The 21,323-nt window shown below is 38.8% G+C and overlaps 1 protein-coding gene across 30 annotated transcripts in view; it reads left to right on the plus strand.

The window, feature by feature from the left end:
* RBFOX1 (RNA binding protein, fox-1 homolog 1) overlaps positions 1-21,323 on the plus strand; it is a 1,116,883-nt gene that overhangs the window by 858,582 nt on the left and 236,978 nt on the right. For 8 of the 30 annotated variants that reach the window (XM_017733914.1, XM_017733917.1, XM_017733916.1 and 5 more), the window contains one exon: positions 17,352-17,572. The exons of 21 other annotated variants lie outside the window; for them this stretch is intronic. In XM_017733914.1, coding sequence (XP_017589403.1) covers positions 17,486-17,572 — 87 coding nt within the window. In that variant the 5' untranslated portion in view covers positions 17,352-17,485. Of the gene's footprint in view, positions 1-14,416; positions 14,572-17,351; positions 17,573-21,323 lie in introns of those variants that run through there. One more of the 30 variants, XM_017733915.1, reaches the window with a different exon arrangement.

Here is a 21,323-nt window from a genome sequence, read left to right on the forward strand (position 1 = left end):
TTTTGACCACAGCCATTCAAAACTAGACTGACTTTTTTTGTTTTGTTTTCAATATGTGTATTTCTGAGTTGGTAAATAAGTACTATGATCACGTTAATATTAATTCTGCTAAAAATATTTTTGAAGCATTTAATAGGCGGTATAAATGAAAGTGATAAGAATTGTGACACTGGAATTTATCACCTTGTTTTATAGAGTTAGAATAATGCTGGTGGAAAGGAGAAGTCAACACCCTCTAAGAATCCTTCAAGCTTTCCTGCCTTTTAAAGGTGCATGTGCGATTGATTTATCAGTTTTAAGGTGTGATGTGTAGTGCAAGAGCTCTCCTGAGAACCTCCTGTCATTTCTTTGCTGGCATTGCTCATTTCCCTCGGAGTTGCCTAGTGCAGCACCATTGACTTCTTTTACATTTTGCTTCCCCTCCCACTCTGTCAGTGCAGCAGCCCAGTGAATTTAATTAGAGAAAATAGCATATCTAATGTCTGTGCTATCCTGACTAGTTGTAGTTGGGCCTTTGGTCTTTTGCACTAGAGCAGGCTCCAGCTGTGGAGAGATCTCGCAGTGTTTTGATCCTGCTCTTTCTCGTTGTGTTGAACACAGGCAGAATCAAAATTAGATACCGTAGTAAGAACTGAAGCATTCATTGAATTATTTTTTGTTCACAGTGAGTCACTGATTTTCACTTTTTTGTCCAGATATGGAAAGAAAGGCTGTGGTACTTCAAAACTGAAATACTTAAGATGTTCAGGTACTCATGAATAAGAATGCAAGTGCTTTCATCGTAGACAAACTTTAAATTTGTTTTAACCCTTTATTTCAAAATGCACCAAAAATTGTTGCTCTTCCTAACTATAACATCTTGAATATGATTTGTTTTGTAACTGTACACTGATTTTTATACTGCCATCTTATATATATTTGTGGTTTGTGTATATACTTACATGCCTTGCCTCGATTCCTTACTGACTTGCACTAATATTTATTATTATGTAGCTTTGAAGTTGATTTCTTCGGTTCTTTTGCTTCTCATAGCATTTTGTTTTATAGTAATAATCATTATCTCTGTTGCGGATAGTAAGTCTTGTGTACGTGAAATAGTTAATTACAAATATTGATTATGGGTGTGAAGCTTAATTTATGAACAAGGAAAGATAAAAAGTTCTAAAATACAAGCTTGTGATGTCCTAGTGGCACAATCTTTCATGAGGCAGTGGGAAATGAAAGTATTTCTTTGAAATAAGTTACAGTTACCATTGTAAAGGGAGGCAAAAAGAAGGTTGAAAGTTCTCCCTGAGAAGATTTTGCCAAAACAGAGCTGGTGTGAAAATCTGGGGGTGAAAAGAAGTTAGGCAGCCCGTATATTCAGTGAGTGTCCCCTCCTTAAGCTTTTTCCCTTGTCATGTATTAGTCCTGTCTCTGGGATGTTACATGGCTGCATGGCTCAATTAATGCTCTGTGGCAGGAGGAGGAAAAAAATGTCTCTGTCTTGTCAGAAGTGAAGTTATTTACTTTCAAAAGCTGACAGAATAGCACTGCAGGGGCTTCATTTATTTCTGTTCAGAATGTCATTATTGTGTAATGCAGAGGGACTCCTGCATGCATTGCAGGCTTACTCCTGTAATCTCAAGTCTGCTGGATGGCTGCAGAAGTGTAAAATGGCCCACTGGAATGTTTCCCTATTCTGACTTCAGCTTGTTCACTTTTGCAAAGCAGCATTCCAAGTGTCTTAAATATTTGCGGCTTAGAAGGCGATAAACGTGTTTGTGGTAGTGCTGATGCCGGATACCTTTGGAATCGTGCTCTGGCCTGGCTGGAAGACTGATTGTATCCTGAGTTACCTTTATAATGAGTGTCATTTTCCCTGATGGGTAGCATATGGTTTGAGACTGCTTTTTCAGCATTCCTCTGTCTGTCATGCTCTCTAGTTTTCCCAAGTCTAGCCCCAAAAGGAGTGTTTTAGTGCAGAATGTTTTATAAAGATTACTTGCTATTTCATTTCAAAGTTTGGAAAAGCATTTGACTTTGCTGTTGTTGTCTTGCACGTCCTTCAGAGGCAAGATAAGTAGTTTTGGTATTGCCTACCCAAGTTCAGCGTGTCTTGCTGCAAAAATACAGGAGTGTTCAGAAACTGCAGTTCCAAGGGGCTTGGTTTATTTTTTTTCCTTTCCCTTTGATACCATCTCTTCCAGCTTCACTTGGAATACCAAGCTTGGCATGTGCACATGAAATTGCCTGTTGCTCTTTGGAAAGCTTTTTGAGACACCAAAAGTAAAAACACTGAAACAGCGGAGTTCAGGAGTTTCTCTGCCCTTCTTCCTGCCTGTTCTTAAAATAAATAAATAAATACTCCAATAGAAAATTACTTAATTTGGGGAGGAGTCACATTTTTAGTGATAGTTGATTTTTTTTTTTAAGGGTAAACCCTTTTTGATCAGTTTTTTTTCTTTTTCTTTTTTTTTTTCTATTTAGAGCGGGTAGAGTAAAAATTACTAAGATGCCAAATTAATTTGTTAATGCTGGATTTTATTTGCACACAACATATCTTTAAATGAAGGCAAAAGGATTCTGCTTCTAAATGGGCTTGCTTGCCTTCTTTCCTGTTTTTCTCTTCCTTTTATTTGCAGACATAAAATCCAATAAATTTCTATTGCAGTTGCTGGGCTTGGGGGAGAAAAAGGAGAGGAAAAGTACAAAGCTATTGGGAAGCGTCAAACACGGCGGATGATGAAGTACATTTCATAGCAGCCAATTCCAAGCCCAAAATCCCTGTTGTGCAGGAAGGCTTCCCAGCTCACACAGGAAATTCAGCCATTGCACAGCAGAGTATTAATGATTTATACACCCCGCACCACTGCTTTTGTTCACTCGCAGAGCCAGGGTGTGTTAATAAAGGAATTTCAGGGAAAAGGGTCCTGGCATGCTGAGTTGTTTTGCTCAGTGCGGTGGACGCTGCCTCATAAATCAAAGGAATTTAGTGCTTTACAACCTTTCAGAGCTGCTGAGGGTGGGTTTTTTTGTGGGTTTTTTTTTCTTTTTTTAATCTGATACACCTAGGAATATTTTCATTTCTTTTCTATAAAGAATGAATGAACTTCTGGATGAGATCTATCTCAGCTGTTTTAGGGTTGATTGGTTTGCTTCACAGTGGCATTATACTTCCATTTGTTTTCCATTTGGATTTATGCTTTATGGTGTTGTCTATGGAAGGAGACTAGCATGGTTTTATCATCATAGAGATGCAGATCACATTATATTCTGTCTTATTTCTTAGAAATAACTAAATGAAATATAAAGGCAAAATACATTTGCAGTAAGCAAAGCAGTTTTATATTCTCTACCTAAAATAAAAACAAATAATAACGCTTATTAAATATTATTATTTTAGCTAATTTTTTCTAATAAATATTTTTCAGTGTTCTACTATACACGAGTGATAGTTTTTGAAGTTGTTTTTTTGCCTGGAAACTTTGTTTCTTAATAGCAACTGCAGGATTAGGTTCTTAATTTTGTATTGATTTACATAATTATCTTTTTCTAATAGTGGATCAATATTGATTTTGTGAAAGAAAATATGTATCTACACTTGATTATAGACATGAAGATAAAGAAGGCTGTTTTTTAAAAATCTCTGAAATTGTGATGTGAATTAGAGTATTAAATAATGTTGTAAGATGTCCTAGCAGAAAACCACTTGGTTGGATAGTTATGGAACCTAATCTTTGCTTTCCATTGCCCCTTTAAAAGAAGGTTTGGTGAGGAAATAGGAAATAATTGCAGGGAATGTGTTTTGCAATTAAAGGCAACCTGGTTTTACACGGGCATCTTAAGACTTTGTATGACACAGCAGACACAATGTTTTTAGCCTGTTTGGGCCGTTCAGCATCATAGATTCAGGTACCTTTTTGTACAGGAAATGTAACTGTCCTGTCCTGGTTTGGTCACAATAGAAAAGGTGATTCCCTCTGAGCTTTGTGGGAATCAGTACTGCAGAAGTTAGAGCTACTTAATACTGAGAGGAATTCTTTGTTTGCAGTTTTTGTGGTCTGAAGGCAAATAAATACTTTCCTTTCTGTTTTCCTCCCTCGTTTAAATTTCACAGATTAATATAAGGTAGGTGCCCAGTAAATGAGGTTTATGTTTATAGAGCAGCATTGCTGCATTTGTTTGTCCTCCATTATTTGGGTGCGTGAGTGTTTCATTGTATTTAATTATGTCTGTGAGGCACAAGACAACAGTCAACATCTGCTCTATTGTTGCTGTGGTTTACAGATAGCTTTGATGGGTTATTAAACAATCTATTCTTCAAACAGCAAGCAGGGAAATAAGCTGCACCCATATTATGTAATTTTGTAAAGGTACATTATGCAATTATGTTGTCTAGTATTTGCACACTAATCTTTTATTTTGATTGGATATATGCTATTCCATTTTAAAAAAAGTGATGATCCTTGGCAGTTTTTATTTAATAGTGAATTTCTAGTTTCTCTATGGGTTGAGTTAATTTTCCCACTACTAATTTGATTTCACCATATGTTTTATATTGAAATAATGCATCTGAGTTGTGAATGCTAATACAGAAATTAGAAATGTGCATTAACTTTCATTTATTACTGAAACAGCTACTGACAAACTATTAAGACAGAAACATCATTAGGTATCTTGAACTATTTTTGAGTAAAGGTTTGTGCTGTTACCAAAGCATCAGTTGGGGAAGGCAAGGTTCAAACTGCTTTGACTCTTAGATCTTACTCAGAGCAGAACATCCCTCGGTACACCCTGGGCAAGAGAAGTTGTACAAGCGGGGGATGACTCTGTGGAACTTGACTCTTGTACAAATGGATTTCCTGATGGAAGTATGCTTGCATGTTAATCTGCTTTTAATTTTGTTTTGGTTTAGTGTACCTGTTAACTGCTTCAAGTTTCTTTATGTAACACCGGTGTCCACTCTACTGTATCTGCATGCATTAAGGCAAATCACTCAAAGATTGCAACTACCCAGCATGTGATTTGTATTTTGCCTCATAATAAAATGTAGAAGAAAATGTTCCAGACACAAATGATGAACAGATCCTAAAATTAGACTTTCTCTATCTTTTATCATTGCAGAAAATCACCTATTAAAAATGTTTGAGAACAGGAGTCTGTAATATTTTCACAGCTCCTGAGCTGCTACTGCCCACAGTTCTAGAGCTGCAGCTTGCTGGGGTTGCTTCTCACAGCAGGGCTTCTGAGGCTTTGGAAATACTGTTAATCCAATGAGCCTGACTTAGGGACCCGGGTTTTCCATTGGAATAAAGTGGTTCAAAATCCTTTGGAACACGAACTCTGCTCTGGTGAGACCCCACCTGGAGTACTGCATCCAGCTCTGGATCAGATTGCCCTGAGAGGCTGTGGAGTCTCCCTCACTGGGGATATTCCAGAACCATCTGGACACAATCCTGTGTCCTGTGCTCTGGGATGGCCCTGCTGGAACAGGGAGGTGGCATCCGGTGACCCACTGTGTCCAGCCTGACCCATCCTGTGATTCTGTGACCTGTTGGAGCAAATCCAGAGGAAGTGCCAAGATGATGAGAGGGATGAAGTACCTCTCCTGTGAGGAAAGGCTGAGAGAACTGGGATTGTTCAGCCCTGAGAAAAGAAGGCTTTGGGGTGCCCTAAATGGTGACCTTCCAGTGCCTGAAGAGAGCCTACAGGCAAGACGGACAGAGACTTTTTATGAGAGCATGGAGATACAGGAGAAGGAGGATGATTTTAAACTGAGACAGAGTAGGTTTAGAGGAGATGTTAGGAAGAATTTTTTTTACTGTGAGGGTTGTGAGACACTGGCACAGGTTGCCCAGAGATGCTGTGGATGCCCCACCCCTGGAAGATTTCAAGGTCAGACTGATGGAGCTCTGACAAACCTTTTTTAGTGGAAGGTGTCTCTGCCCATTGCAGGAGGATTGAAACTGGATGATCTTTAAGGTCCCTTCCAAGCCAAATCATTCTATGATTCTATGAACTAAACTATGTACATGAAAAACTTAATTCAAATGAAAAAAATGTATAAAAAGCATGGTTACTTGGAAAAGTATGCATCCTAACAGGTAGGAATGGTGTTCCAGGTGCTTGTTGAAATGTCATTTTGTAAAATGGCCATAATTTTTAGCATAGAATGAAAATTCTTCCCTTTTTTTTTTTTTTTTTTTTTGCAAGGGCTTGCTAGAAATACTTTGTAATCTTCCTCTCACCTACCTGAGATTGAAACAGGGTTTTCAGTTCTGTTCCTTCTCCGTGGATGTGGAGAATTTCTCTTGAAGTTTTGATGAATGGAAACTCAAACAAGAGCTTCTAATTACAGTTTTGTAAGAACTGAAGGAATGCCAGGGTGCTGCACTTTGTTTTCAAGGTGTTTCCAGAAACCCACTGTGGGTGGGGGAGGAACTATGGGTTTGTCAATTTCATTTTTTATTTTTTTTATAATATCTATGACTAAATTGGCAGGGTGGGTCTTTTAGGAAGTGCTCATTATCAGCAAACATTTGTCTTTGTGTGTGACCAAACAACCCAGGCAGGTGTCTCTAGAAGCCTGCATGGGAATGGAGCATTCACGGGCTGTTTTCTGGCATGCAGTGCAGACATGGATTTTCCTGGGTGAGAAAAGGAGGACTAGAATTTCTACTGGGGTAGATCAGTTTATTGACTTCTGCTGAGAATGCTAGCCTTGGCTTTGCTGTGAAATTAATGCATCGTATGGTGAATGTGTGTTTTCTGTCATCGTATTCTTGTAGATTTTGCTCAATAGTTTCAAGTGTTTATTTGCACTAAAATCGTACAAGTTGTGTGTGCCCATTTCCAGAAGAAAATGAACTTTGAAACTCCTTTATAAAAACTCCAAGGGAAAGCTATTTTCAGCTTTATTAAGGAAGAAGAGTTACAGCAGGCAGCATCTGATCTGTGAGAGTGATGGGTACTGGTTACTCTCAGAGCTTCACAAGGAGTTAGGGCTGTGGAGCACAAAATATTTCAGTGTTTTCTTCGTGTGATCCTAAAGGGCTAATTAGGGATGAAGAGTTGATGATAAATCAGGAAATTCAGCTCTTTGTGAATGGCCAAACAGATCAGTGGAAAACAAAAATATTGTTAGGCAGTGGTACCAGATCACTCAAACATGCAAGAAAGGAGGCTGTGAAGAAGACCTATCAATAACAAAAAAATGAGGTAGTTATAAAAACCTTTGAAAATAATTTCTGTAAGAATTCACTAGTCCCAGTTGACTCATTAATTATCTTGAAATCTGACAGTTCTGTAGAAGCAGCTATGGAGTGCTTTTTTGTCAGTGCAATGCAAGAGAGATGTTCCAATAATAGCATTTATAATCCAGATGTGCAAAAGTCAGGTCTGTCTTATGAACCTCCTGTACAGTTCATGTTTGCTGAGCAACTCAAAGCTTGTACAGAAATATTACATTTCTTATTTTTATTTATTCCTGGTGTTCAGTCACATGTATTTTGGTGGTTTACTTCTTTACTACATAGTATCAAATGTTTCATTCCTTCTGGTTAGAAACCAATCACTATTGAAAAGCTTTTGAGAGAAGGTAAGATGCTCTCAGTTGAAGAGTTTGAGTTCAATTTTTAGTGTCTGATCCCCTGATCTTGCACTGCAGGAGAACTGACAGCCTCTGAGGTCTTAGAAGGAGAGTACTTACTCTTTGTCTTATTTCTTGCAACAATAAAAATCTTACTCAAGTTATTAGCTGGATATTAGTATTTGCTGAAGCACTCATTTCAACAAAAATAGAAATAATCCACTTCTGTTGTCCTTTCCTGTACAACTTTAGCCCAGTCCTTTGGTGATGCCTACCAAGGGCACTGGCACAGGTTGATTAAAACATAAATGAAGGCAAGATTCAAGGCCTTTCTTTCTCTATTCCTTTCTAATATCAAATAGAATTGACAAAAAGTAAAGAAGTGGGTGGCAGGAAAGGCTTTTAGCATCTGGTACTGATACGACAGGGTTCTGGTTTTCTGATCTTAGGTGCTTTCTCTCCTCTCCTGTTATTCTGAGCAGTAGCATGATCCCCCTAGCTTTACATTGTCCTGAGAAAGTTGTGAGAGACAACCTTAGAAATCAAGCATTCCCATGAATTCTCTACCTACTGTGATTACTGAAGAATGTGTAGGAGTGGAATGTGTAATGAATAAATAGAATATTTTTAATAGGTTTCAGGAGAGGGGGGGGAAGTAAACATGTGTTGTGATTCTTTCAGGTGAGATCTATTTACTGTGTTACCAGGAAGACTTCTTGAAGCTTAATCCAGGGAATTTTGTTCTTCCAAATTAATTGTCCTGTGTACCAGCACTTTACAGAGAGGTGGGTGCAGGGAGTACTCAGAGCAATCCCACTAACAGTGATCTGGCTTCAGTCCCAGACCCTCAAACTGGGGGCAGGAGAGATGTGACCCATCTCAGGGAGAGCCAAGTTTTAGCTTGGCCTGGATAGGCCGGGTACAAGACCTCACACTGAGTTTAGGAGTGGTGTTGAGTTGCTGAACATGGGATTAGGTGTGTCACCAAACATGTGCATTAGGAAATGTCTATGTGACTGAATTGACTTTAGACATTAATTAGCAATGAAGTTGAAAAAGCTTTCTTAACTTTCTGCCATTCAGATTTGGAGGCAAACTTCCTATCAGCTGAGCTTTCTAGTGCTTTCAGCCAAATCCTGCCTGCCTTAGATGCTCCTTGCTTGTAGCTCTTGGCTAAACTTTAGTACTTAAACTATTGCCAGTGTCTTGAATAGAGCTGAGTTATGGCTTACATTACATCTAATGCCTTCAAGTCTTGATATTTTATCTCTTGAGACTATGAAACTTGTCTGTAGTGAACAGAAATTCCCTCTGATCCCTTTAAAGACCTATAGGGTCTTTATTATTTTGGGGTTTGAATTGGTTGTTTCTGTAAGGCACCCTGCTCACTTAGGATATCTACCCTATGCTGGTTTCTGCAATCAAGCCATAGCACTTGGCATGGTAGGGTGCTTGAATGATGTATTTATACAGGCAGGAGGCAGGGTTTAATATCATCTCATGATTCACTGTGCAGTCCTATTAATACGAACTTGACTCGGGGGAATAAGTAGCTGTTACTTGTCAGCAAATCCTGAGTGTATTAAGGGGGTGAAGTTGTATTGAAAGATTCTCACAGTGATACTCTGCTGTTCCCAAGGGAAGCAAATGAAATCTGTACTTTGATGAATAATGAATGTGCTAATTGGGGTCAAGAAGAAGTCATAGCTTCCTGTGATACAGTAGTTAGAGTAGCCTGACTACAGCAATAAAGAAAAGTCTGTTTGACCAGATTTGGTAATAAAAGTATGTGAGTGTCTGTCATCTCTGTCATCTCCACATGACAAAAGCCTGGGATGTGACAGTGGCATGCAGGTGGTTGATCTCTTCTGCAACACAGGGGTGTATTCCTGGCATCCTCTTTTAGGTATTGGTTGGTGCCAGTAAGAATATGGCCATGAACTGATGCTGAGACTGGTTAAGAGCTCAGATATTACCAAAAATCCTGTGTGGAATGGATGATGATCTCTCATGGCATGGCTTGGGTATATCACTAGGGTTCATTAAGAGTGGATATTGGTTAGTTAGTCTGTTCCTGACTTGCAAGGAAAAATGCATTTGTTGTTGCTGGTCTGTATTTGCAAACAAATGTACCCTAAGGGGAATATCACAGCCTGTGCTCACCTGCTGACAAAATACCTGCAAAAATACATATTTCTTGGTCATCCTGTATTCAGGACACAGAAGAATAAATGAGAATGAGGAAGATATATGCAAGTATGATTCTAATATGTATTTTGTGAAATACATAGAACCTGACACTTTGTTAAAGATGTATGATAGTGCTTATCATTTGTGGAAGATGTACATAATTTTCAGTAGTTAGTCTATGTAACTGCATGATATCAAACAAGCATGAGATCTTGAAAGTGTTCTGTGTTTCATACAAAATTTTCTAAGCTGCTTAACTTCTCATGGATTGGAGGCTAATCTCAGCTGGTTTAGAAAATGCAGATAATCTCAAGAGCAGCGTAGTGAAAGATATCTGAAGTAGCCTGGAGATGGGAGAGAGTGTGTTCTCAAAGAGGCGAACAGGGAAAATTCAACTGATTTGATACAGCTATCCAGCTGATAAGAGTTATGTAATAAAAGCCAGCGTGGAGCTCTGCAAGAGAAGGAAAGCAATGCAGTGCTCACTAAGGCAGAAGAAACAAAGTGCAGAACCTTGTAACACATCTTCTGTGCTGGGAATAAGTCGGGATGTCTGCATGTCAGAATCAACTCTTGGTACTTAAAGCAACAGTATTTTCCTCTAGTTTTGCAGCTAACTTTTCTGAGTGATCCAGGACAACTGGAGGCACACAGAGAAGCTTTCTTCACAAATATAATTGTACAGGCCCATGGCGGCGTGTTCCACCACTTTTTGTAGCTTTAGGAGGCTATTTTCTGTGTGGCACCTTGCAGTCCAATGTCACCCTTTTTCCTAGTGCAGAGCACAGCACAATAAACAACTGAAATTTCCAGATTCATCCTGCTTTAATTCTGACACAAATGCTGGGATAAAAATCTGGTTGTGATGCAGAATCTTTCTAATTGGTGTGATAGTGCAGCTAAGTTAAAAGACACCTATATCTATTTGATGTTTGTTTTCAGAGAGTAGTTGTTCGCAGATTGTTCTTGGCGTTCGTGCTTTGATATGTAGAGATGATGACAAGTCCTTACGTTTCTGTGGTAGCCCAAGGGAAGTCCAGGCACCGAGGGATCCCTTAACTCCAGTTATAACCTGCTTCTTCTCTCTAGCATACATTTATCACCTGTGTAAATGAACGTGTCTTGCAACTCACTGAAGGGTAAATCACTCTCCCTGCTGTCAGGGGACAAATACTTATCTTTTAGCAATCCAGTCCAAGCAGGGATGAGGGTTTCCAAGTTGTAGAAGAGGCCAAGCTTTGCTTTCAAGAGTTCTGGGAAAAGTGAAACTAAGTCGGTGTATATCTTTTAAGTGGGTGTGTGTGTTCTTTTATATTGCTTTCATTGTGGTGATCTCCCTGTACCAGATGCAATTCTCTTCAAAGGAATTTACAGTCAGAGATGGATACAAATGTATAGTTGACCTGCAGAGGAACAGGAATATTGGTCACCATGCCGCTGGACAGTCAGTTCATCCCCCAGTCAATGTTTTTGTGTGGCATTCTGGCAAGAGGAGGTTTTATGGGCTGAAAGAGAATGTTTGTAGATGTTTATAGAGACTTACCTGGTAGCAGGCAACTTCAGGAGAAAGCACCGATGCCATTTGGAGTTTGGTTAGGAGGTGCAGGAGCACAGTATTCAAGGCAAGACAAAGAGAATATTCATCTTTGAGTTGTTGACAGTAATAGATTGGGTAGGAATAGGCTGAGGTGAGCCTTTGAGGGGGATGACAAGTACAGGATAAAGGTAGTAAAAGGACGTTTTTTGGGGCAATGCAGGTAGAGAAAGAAGTGATCTTCGTGGGAGAATTCCAAAAGAAATGGAAGGTAAACAGACCATTCTTTAGCCAGTGAGGTACTAAAGCAGCCCATGACTCAGTATACAGCACTGACAATAAGAAAGAAAGTTGAAACCAGAGAGAAAGGATGGGCTGTGTACTCAGAAACCAAGATTTACTGAAATATAGCACTTCAAATGTTGCAAGGGCAATCGGCCTACAGGGCAAAAGCCTTAATCTCTCTAGGGCTACAAATAGTTTCTCAAATATGTTTCCTGACTTCTCCCAGCTTGTCTGAAGCTCTTGTATATGGCAGGACTGTAATTATTTATCTTTATTTATCTTTGAAATCCCCAAACTTACTATCATTGTATATTTAGAAGAAAAAGGCTAAAATTTGAACTTCAGTGGAACTGAAGCATTGTTGTTTTTTGACTGAAGAATTAGCTGGCTTCATCTTGACCTGCTGCTAGTTTCTAACGTGCTCCTAAGAGCTAATGTAATTGTTAGATGCTAATGTATTTTTTAAATGGAAACTTTAAGTTCAGAAGAAAAATGTGTTAATTCTAAATGTGCTGTATCCCATGTGCTTGAAAAAGGTGGTTTCTCCCAGGTTTAAACAGTTTCTATATCCTTGCCCTGTTCTCTGGTATGAACTGAGATGCTTAATAAACTCAAACAACCCTGACAACATCTGCCATGTTAGCTATCAGTATGAAACCAGCAGACACTTTTGATTTGTGTAAGTGACATTTTCATTTAGAAGTCAGTAAAATATCCACGCTGTGTTTTGGCTCTGCTGTTATGTGTGAGAGGAGCTGGCTGGGGAATGGGTACCTGGCATGAGCAGCTCCTACACGTACTTCATGTGGAGGAGAGCAGAACAGTGAGCAGCTGAGGACAGGGGGCAGCTCTGGATGGTGCTTCTGGTGCACTTGAAAAGCCTTTGGCCCTAAATGACTTTTGCAGAAAGGTGGAAATAGTCTGGAAGACAAGTGCATCAGTTATAAAAGTGTCAGTAGCTGTGCTGGGGAGGGTGGTGGAAGATGGACAGCTTTTTCTGCCTATCAGTATTTCCATTAATGCCAGATCACCTTCTCTTTCAAAGCATGTGTGGTGCTGGTGTCTGGTAATCCTTTTTTAGAAACAATAATCTAAAGTTGCTGTGGATGAGGGAAATTATCAGGAGACTCGGAAACCAATTTATCCTTTCAGTTTTGGGGTTTTCCTTTACCAGAAAACCATTGAGAAACCTTAAAGAGAAAACAGAGATCATTTGGAGAATAGGAAAGGTGGACAAAAATGGGAGACTTGAACTTAAAAGAATCAAATGTGATATAGCATAAGCTATGGAGAGGGTGCCAAAGTAGTATCTGAATTTTTTATGATCTGAGAGCTGGGAAAGTTAGGCTAGTGTAGGAAGGAAATAGAAATTATTTGAACTTCATTGGTGTTGTTCAGCATTTGGAAGAAGTATTGTTTGTGGTATTTTGTAGATATAGGCATTAAGAAGAGTTAATTATTTGGCAGAAAGATGGTCTAAATAGATTACTTCTGTCAGAATCTGATTAGAGCATCCATCATTGATTGGTTGATGACTGCATTGCAGGGATCTGCCTTTTCCAGGCATTGTGGCCCCAGGAAAGTACCACAGCAAAATTTAGCCATGTGTTTTTGCCTGGGGACATATTTTAGTCATTGTCTAATGTACCACTTACATCTTATATGCAGGTGGGAGCAAACCTCTGGTCTTTCTTGCACCATTTTCATTTTCTTGCTCTGCCTGAATGTGTTTGGTTTTCAGGCAGATTTCTAGCTTGATTGCTGTACAGTACGGATGCACGGATACAGCAGTCTCCATTTCCTTCCTATTTAAATGACTTTTTAGCAAGTCTTCAGTGAAACTGCTGTTAGAGCGCTCCTGTCAGTAGCTTTAGTTCTGTGCTAAAACATGAGATTGTGGTATTAGATTGCTGGGCCTGAAATGCTTAAGAATTTTCTGACCTAGTACTACTACCTCAGCTTGCTTAACCTACGCTCTTCACCTTTAAAATCAGCCTTTTAGCAAAAAACCTGCCTTTTAGCAAAATTCTGCATCGTCGAAACAAATAAGATTGTGCATTTTATTTGTGTATGTGCACTTTACATATAAAGCTAGTGTTCATGTGTTTTTCTTGTTATTTCTTCCTCTCTCATTGCTAAAATCAATTTTCAGTTTTGGAAAATCCATGAAAAATTTTAATGAAAAAAAAACCCTAGGGTTTGGGAACAGCTGAAAGTAACCTACCCTCCATGAGCACACTGAGAATGGCTTAGCGTGTAATTTTTTTTCCTAACAGCATTATGATTTTCTAGAATGTAATGGCAACGAAAGCTGTATAGTTGTTTAAAATAGATGATCTCCTCTTTTCCACCCACAGGCAAAGTTAATTTTTTGCAGGGAGGAGGAGCCCTACAGCAGGCAGGAAGTGGGTGCTATCACCACCAGTGACATCAGGGAGATGCTTGATGTGCATGTCCCAACCCTTCTGGTTTTGTCCTCCCAAAAGTGTTTAGGTCCATGCTTGACCTTAATCATGCTAAAGGTCCTGCTAAAGTGAAACAGAGCTCTCAGCTTAATTAATACTCTTCTGGCTCATTCTCTCAGTCCTCAGTACTCTTTGTGGTCAAATTTCAGTTATTCAACATACTCTTGCAGAGCCAGAGTGACCATTGATACTAACTAAGAGTGAGCTGTAAAAATCAAGTCAAATTTCCTTTTTGTGTGGCTGGGAGGGAGAACAGATGTGTTGGTCTAAAGTGGTGGAGCTGATGCAGAGCCATTGGCATAAGTTCTGAGCTTGGCACGGGGCGGAGACGCGAGTAAAGCTCTGTTGTGCTTCTGTGGTTTTGATTCACAGAGGTTTGTGCGAACTTAGGTAGCTGGTGCACGCATGGGACATCATCACAGAGCCCAGCCACCAAGTCAGAGCTTGGATTTGGAGTGCCCCACACCTAGACATTTAGAAGCATGTTGCTATAGTGAGGCAAGCAAAGCGTCCTTTCGTTAAAACAGGTAAAACTGGTTTATTTTCAAAGTTTGCTTTTGTATATTACTATCTGCAATGTAGAAAATGGCAATGGTGCTTAGACATTTGATGTGTTTGTTATTCTGGAATAATTATACTGCTTGCAAAGGACTGGAAGGGTCCTCCTGGAAGTTGCTGAGTTCACACTACCACTACTATTTGCGTTATATAATTGACTGTTATGAGCCACCCTTTTTTTGTTACTGTGGATTTGGAAGGCTGTTCTAGACCCTCACTAGACAAGACCAAAATACTTCACAAAAACCCCCGAACTTGAAAAAATATGTTCAGCCTAAATTTATTCATAACTAGGTTTTTCTTGATTTTTAGAGTGTCAGGACTGTCCTTAGCTTAGACAGTCTCTTCCTCCTACTGTTTTCTTCCCTATTCACAGATTGCTTTGCTGGGATAAACAAATCAAATTTAGGTTCCTGTTGCAACATAGTTGTTCCATTCCCCTGAACACCAAAAGGAATTTCTCTACAATGTTTGTATTTGAATTTGACCTTTTTTTCTTTTTTGATTTAATGTGGATGAAGAGAACTGTGTTCTGTTGGAAGTACCTCTAAGAAATCAAGACATTAATTGAGAATTAAAACTAAGAAATAGTGCTAATTTTCCTTTTCCTATTTGCATCTCACTAGCATCTCAAATTCTTTAAACAGATGCAATGAGACCCTGTATTTCTTCCTCCTGAGTTTAGCTCTGAAGTTTATTAGGAGGAGCATGATCTTGCATTTTGTATTATTGAATTCCATCCCATTTCTATTAATGAAGCCCATAAGATTTAGCAGTTCTTTCTATGTAATATCCTTATCCTTTTTAGTCTTGACAGTACCTTCCAACTTTGTGTCATCAAGAAATTTCATCAGCAGGTTGCCTTGTGCCAAAATAATTAAAGAAAATGTTAAAAAAATCTGTCCTAAAATAGATCACAGAAAAGCTTCCCTTGAGCCTGCGCTTCCCTGTACAAATCTTCCTCCTCAGGTTTTCTAATGTCTTATCAAATGCATACATGCTGAAACAAAAAACCTGGCAGGTATTTTACAGAGCAATTTAACAGTCTGTATTTATGTCAGTTGTCCCACTGGAGTCATTTGAGTAAAGCTTGCAGAATCCATTTTATAATCTCCATTCCTGGGCTAAAGAAATCTACTTTCTTTTCAAATGCAGCTTACTCTGCTAGATGAAGCAAATAGGCAATAGTTAAAATGATTTTTTTTTTTTTTTTTTTAGAAATTAAGTATTTGTGAGTTGTGACTGCAACTTGCTTTCTCATATATACTTTTTGTCTATATATTTCTCTGTGAAAGTTAGTGACTGATTTTGTATTGTAATTTATGATACTCTTTTGAAAAATCCATGATGTGTCAGCCTGCTTAATAATTAAACTGCAGAGTTTCTCTTCCTTAATAAGAAAAGACCAAGAAATGGGATTTATAGCTAAGCATAGTCAGATAACCAGTGAGAACAACATCGTCCCCAACAGAAAAGTGAAGTGGTTCTGAAACAGGAGATGGAGTGGGGTAAACATCACTTCATCATGTGGCAATTGCTGGCCTCATTGGCAGCTTCTCCAGGGAGCATCACCGAGGGTCACAATTCCACATCTAAAGTTAGCAGTGGGGTAAGGCTGGCGGTGGGGAGGGCCAGCGGGCAGCTGCTGAGGGAGATTTCTAAATCCTGCAGCACGGCCGCCATGATACACGAGAATCAATTACTGAAAACCTTCCGCGATGGTCAAAATGTGGCATTAAATAATTGAGTATCACATCAAATCTTGTCTGCAATTAGTTATCTGGAAAAGTAATTATGCAACAAAATCAAGTAGCTGAAATTAGTGGTGTGAAGCACCCTGGTTATTCGAAGACTGTAGGAGATTTTTTTTTATTTGACTTGTAACATGCAGTTGTAAGTACCTAACTAATTCTTTATTGAAATAAAAAAGTCTTCCTCAATTGTAATTCTTGTCATTAGTTACATCTGCAATAGAAGATACATAGCACATAAAGCAGGTGTTAATGACTAAGCTGGTTTTGTCTAAAGTAAAAATGAACTGTGGAAGAGAATGTCTTGTAAGTAGTACATTTAAAATCAAATCTGTTTTGATTTAGGGAGGAAACCAGCCTAAATTTCACTCTTTTGTCTCTTACATCAGTAGTGTAAGTTGATTTGGAGAACGGAGTTGTAACATTCTAATGGGGAAATGTGTTCTTTTAAAATAGTTATGATCAATTTAACAACATAGATGTTGTGAAAGGTTAGAAAAACCATTAAAATACAATTTACACTAATAGAAGTAGTTAGCTTGCATTAGTTAGCTCCCATATTCAAAACAAACAAGAAAAATATAATGAATCAAAAGAGTATGTACCCAGAATAACAGACTTAAGTGTAAACGCTTGCTCACATGAACATTGTTTAACAGCTTATAAATACAGGCAAATGTCTAATTCTGCAATCATGATACCCTGATTATTTTGAAAATGGCTTCTAATAGTAACTGTTGTCATGTATATGCCAGAACCGATAGGAAAATTATTTCTAATCAGTAGATCTGTACAGAATTTGATCTCTATGTGTATAGTACTTAAAAATCTGAACTGATAAAGAGTAGTTGGCTAGTCATGTTACTTAAGCTGGTCCCAAAATAGCACCTTCCTTTTTGGGTAGAGTTAGGTTTGCAGCTGTTGTCTCTATCTGTTGTCTCTGAAGAAAATTTTAACATTAAGTGTTGCTGACGTCAATTTTTTTCTTTTTTTTACAGCTGATGTGGGCTTTGCCCCTGACAGAAGTTATTTGGTTCTAGCTCTGAGTTTGGAAGAAGTTGGTATATAGATTTTCCCCTAACTTTCAATTGATGTGTTTAGCTTTAGTGGGAGTAATACTATCACTTAAACCATGTTGTCGTCTCAAGGAGTTTTGCTACATCCCTATGGAGTGCCAATGATTCTGCCGGCAGCACCATACTTCGCTGGACTTGTTCAGGTAATGCAAGGCCGCTTCCAACAAGCAACTTAACTCTAGTGCACTTAGAGCAATAATTGGAATTTTTATGGTTGAGAAAGCAAACACTTTTAATACAGGCAAAAGCTCTCATGTAGTCAGTGAGAAGACAGTAGGAAATCAAAAAGATGGATCACCCTAATCTGTGTATTGACATCTCTCATGGCTGAATAAATGGTGTAGTTGAGCTATATTTGCCTGTATTGATTTGTCTGCTGTTTAACATTCATGCCTTTGCTTCATGAGGTTGACCACAGGGCAGAGGATTTGCTATCCATTCTAGGTTTCTGAGGGAGTCAGCATTCCCACGGCAGGTCAGAAGACAAAGTAACTTACCATGATGTGTTTAGGTTAAGTGTTTTAGCACAGCAGATAGGAATAGTGTTAAATATGCATTAATTCAAATGTTACTCGTCACACGGAATGAAAAAGGGGTTGTGGTTTTGTGTGTCTAGAAATATATCACCTGCAAAGAATATTTATACACATCCTATTAATTCCTTTGAACCCTCAAAGCGTAAGATCTTGCTGCAGGGCAAGAGTTCTGTATATTTAGGAGTCAGCTGGCAATTACTAGATTGTTGTTGTTGTGTTTGCTTTTGCTTTTATTTTATTTTTATCAAAAAAGTGGTGCTACTGCAGTTTCTACTGTTAGACTTGGGATTTTTGATAGATCGTGCAGATGCTAATTAAGCAATAAGTATCCTGTTGTTTACAATATTAGAAGACATTAGGAAAAGTCAAATAACATTTCTAAACACTGATAAAATTGTACCATCTGAGTGGCAGTAGTTAGATATTGTGCATTAACAGGGTCAAGACACCCACGTGTGTTAGGGCATTTCTGTGCTGTGCTAGTGAGGGAAATTTTCATTGTGCTCCTTTACTCTGATGCTTTGCTGACACAGAGGGGCAATCACAGCATGAAACAGGTGGTTTTCCATATAGGTCCCTTCAGTAATAGAAGACTGTGGGTTGTGTTCTTCACTTTAGGCTTAATATCAGACACTTCTGTCTAAAATAGAAATATAGCATTGCACAGTGGCCATTATCAGGTAGTGGGAAACTGTCTTGTGGAACACACAAGCTAAGGCTGCTTTTTATGCAGTGAGACACATCAGGCAGGCCTTCATATCCATTAGAATTTGGGGGTGAAGGTCGGACGCTGGAGCTCACTCAGACCCTCTGCCATCCTGTCCAATAAATAATTACAAGCAAATCGTGCCTTTCAGTCTATGCTGATTGATGTTGAAATTGCTTTTGAAAGTTCTCATAAGTTCCTGTTATAGATTAAGTGCCGGTGTAGGAAAAATAACTGCACCCAACTGAAATGGGTGAATGTAATCAGGTTTAATGGACTCGAGAGCTTGTTGGGAATTAAATAACTATTGATTTGTTGGAAAGTTGCTGTCATTATAAAATGCCACTCTGGACACATTATCCAAGCAGACAGATTAGAAGAAAGGGCCCTTTGAAAATTTGGGATGCCTTATTTCAATCTTTTTCCTCTTCATTCTTTCCTTAGAAAGATAGATCCAGGCCTGTGTTACTCCTTTAGCATAGATCTAAAACAGTCAAGCAATAAGAACTGCTGAAAAAAACCCCAAAATATGTAGTACAGAGGCAGTTGAAAAGTGTTCTTTGTATGAATACTTCTCTAGTCTCTTGTCTTTTCAAGAGACTGATGTCAAACCTGAAAATGGCATTTTGGAAACAAAGCACGCATTTGAGTTATTGTCCTAAAGAGTGAATTACAGCATTAAATGCTCTGACCAATTTGTCCCCCAAGATTTTGCCTGCATTTACAGTATCTCTGGTCAGCTTATGACACCAGAATGCTTATTGTTTTTCTCTTGGAGTAAATCTAAGTATCCAAAATAAATAATGCAAAGGACATTTGATAGGAATATTTGTATCATCCTCTTCTAAGCAGTAATTACATAACATTCAGAACTTTAATGGAAATTTTCTTCAAAAATATGCCTTGATAAACTGATTATATAAATGTTTTTTTCTGGGTTGCAGGTCCAGAACCACAAAAAAAACCCTGAACTATTTTTGAATATGAAGCAATTTTAACATTTTATAGTCTTATAAGATGCCAATTTATTTATTTACATGGATTTCTACAGAAAATAGATGTACCTTTGATCAGGGATTCCTCATGATTTCCAACTGGGTTTATTCTAAGATTGCGTATGAAAGCAGTGTGTAGAGTATTGCCTAGAGATTTGGGGGACTATTTTGGGAGGCTTTTTTGTGGTTTGTGCATGGTTGAGCAAGAGAGATCTCTGTGGAGCAAAGTTTGTCTTCAGAGGTCCTGCACCTTCAAGTGTTGTGTGTTATTTTACTTAATGCTGTGTATATGCAGTCCACTGCTCCAGCCTCTCCTAAATTCATCAGTAAACCCTGCTGTGCATCCTCTGCTTGCTTCTGTCACACCCTCTTGTTGGAGCAGTGGAATGTGTGAAACCTGAGACAAACAGAAAAAGGGTGGTGCTGTGGGTACCTCTCTGGACACACCTTATACAAGCAGCCATGCGCATTTTCTTAATTGCATGTGTTCTATTAAGGAGATTTGTATTCCTTTTACTGAGATGATGAGTTTGAGTGAGATGATGGAAAGTGAAGTGCTTGTGTTCTTGGAGAGACAGAAGGTCCTGGGTTACAGAGATGTTAATGTGTATCAAATGATGTTAAATATACATGAAAACTTATTTTCCAGTAAGTAAATATACCTTAAACTTATTAGAATGGTGGCCTATGACTTAGTAGCACATTTTAAAATGAGAAAATATCTTTCCCTCTTCCTTCCTTCTCCTGGGTAAAACTATTTGAGGGGGGGAAAAAAAAAATCCCATGCAAGTACAAATAATACGTAAATAGTTTCATGACTCCTGTGGGTGGGGAGAGATTTTCTGCCTTGGCACAAAAGACCCACTGGTAGCTTCACGGGCTGTCACAGCTCCACTGCCACGAGGACCCAGGCAGGGACTGCAGTGCAGCCACAGCCTGTGCTGAGGGCAGCAAGTCCCACAAAACTGTCCTGCTGCTTCTCCTGGCAAGGGAAATAAAAAAAATGCCATCTAGGATAAAGTGTCAATCCAGTAAGAGATTGCTTATCCTGCCCTTGGTCTCCATCCCAGTTGAGTCATTTGATTCCCAAGGGGGAGCCCTTATGTCCGGATAAGCAGAGGAGTCAGGAGGTGTCGGATGGCGAAGGTCCATCTGCCTTGGCCGGGGTGTGGAGCATGGACGAGTGGCTGTGTGCTCCTGTACCATCTTACAAGTTCTTAGAATAAATGCCAAACCAAGCTCCAGTTATCGTTAAGTTACAAAGTGGTTTCTAAGGCTGCACTCTCTCACAAGTCAGAGAATAGTATGTTTTGTTAAATAATATCGGAGAGGTCATATTAGCTCCATCCTTCATGGCTCTGAGTGTTTCGGATATATCAAATGTTTGTAGTTGCTCTGGTTATTTGGAATGCTAAATTTACAATAAAATATTTTGAAAACACACATGCAATATATGACATTTTAATAATGGATGCTACATTTTTTATTATGTGGCTGGGTTAGGTAGCTTCATTTCCATTTAGCAGAGAAAGAGGAGCTCATAGGCATTATTATAGAAGTTATTAAAGTTGAAATTGCTTAGATTTTTCAGTAAACTACTGGAAAGCTCTAGGACAGACAGTTCTATTTAACAGAGAACATGGAACTTGTATATATA

The sequence above is a fragment of the Corvus brachyrhynchos genome, unplaced genomic scaffold (assembly GCF_000691975.1).
Source record: "Corvus brachyrhynchos isolate BGI_N302 unplaced genomic scaffold, ASM69197v1 scaffold5, whole genome shotgun sequence".
Taxonomy (NCBI): Eukaryota; Metazoa; Chordata; class Aves; order Passeriformes; family Corvidae; genus Corvus; species Corvus brachyrhynchos.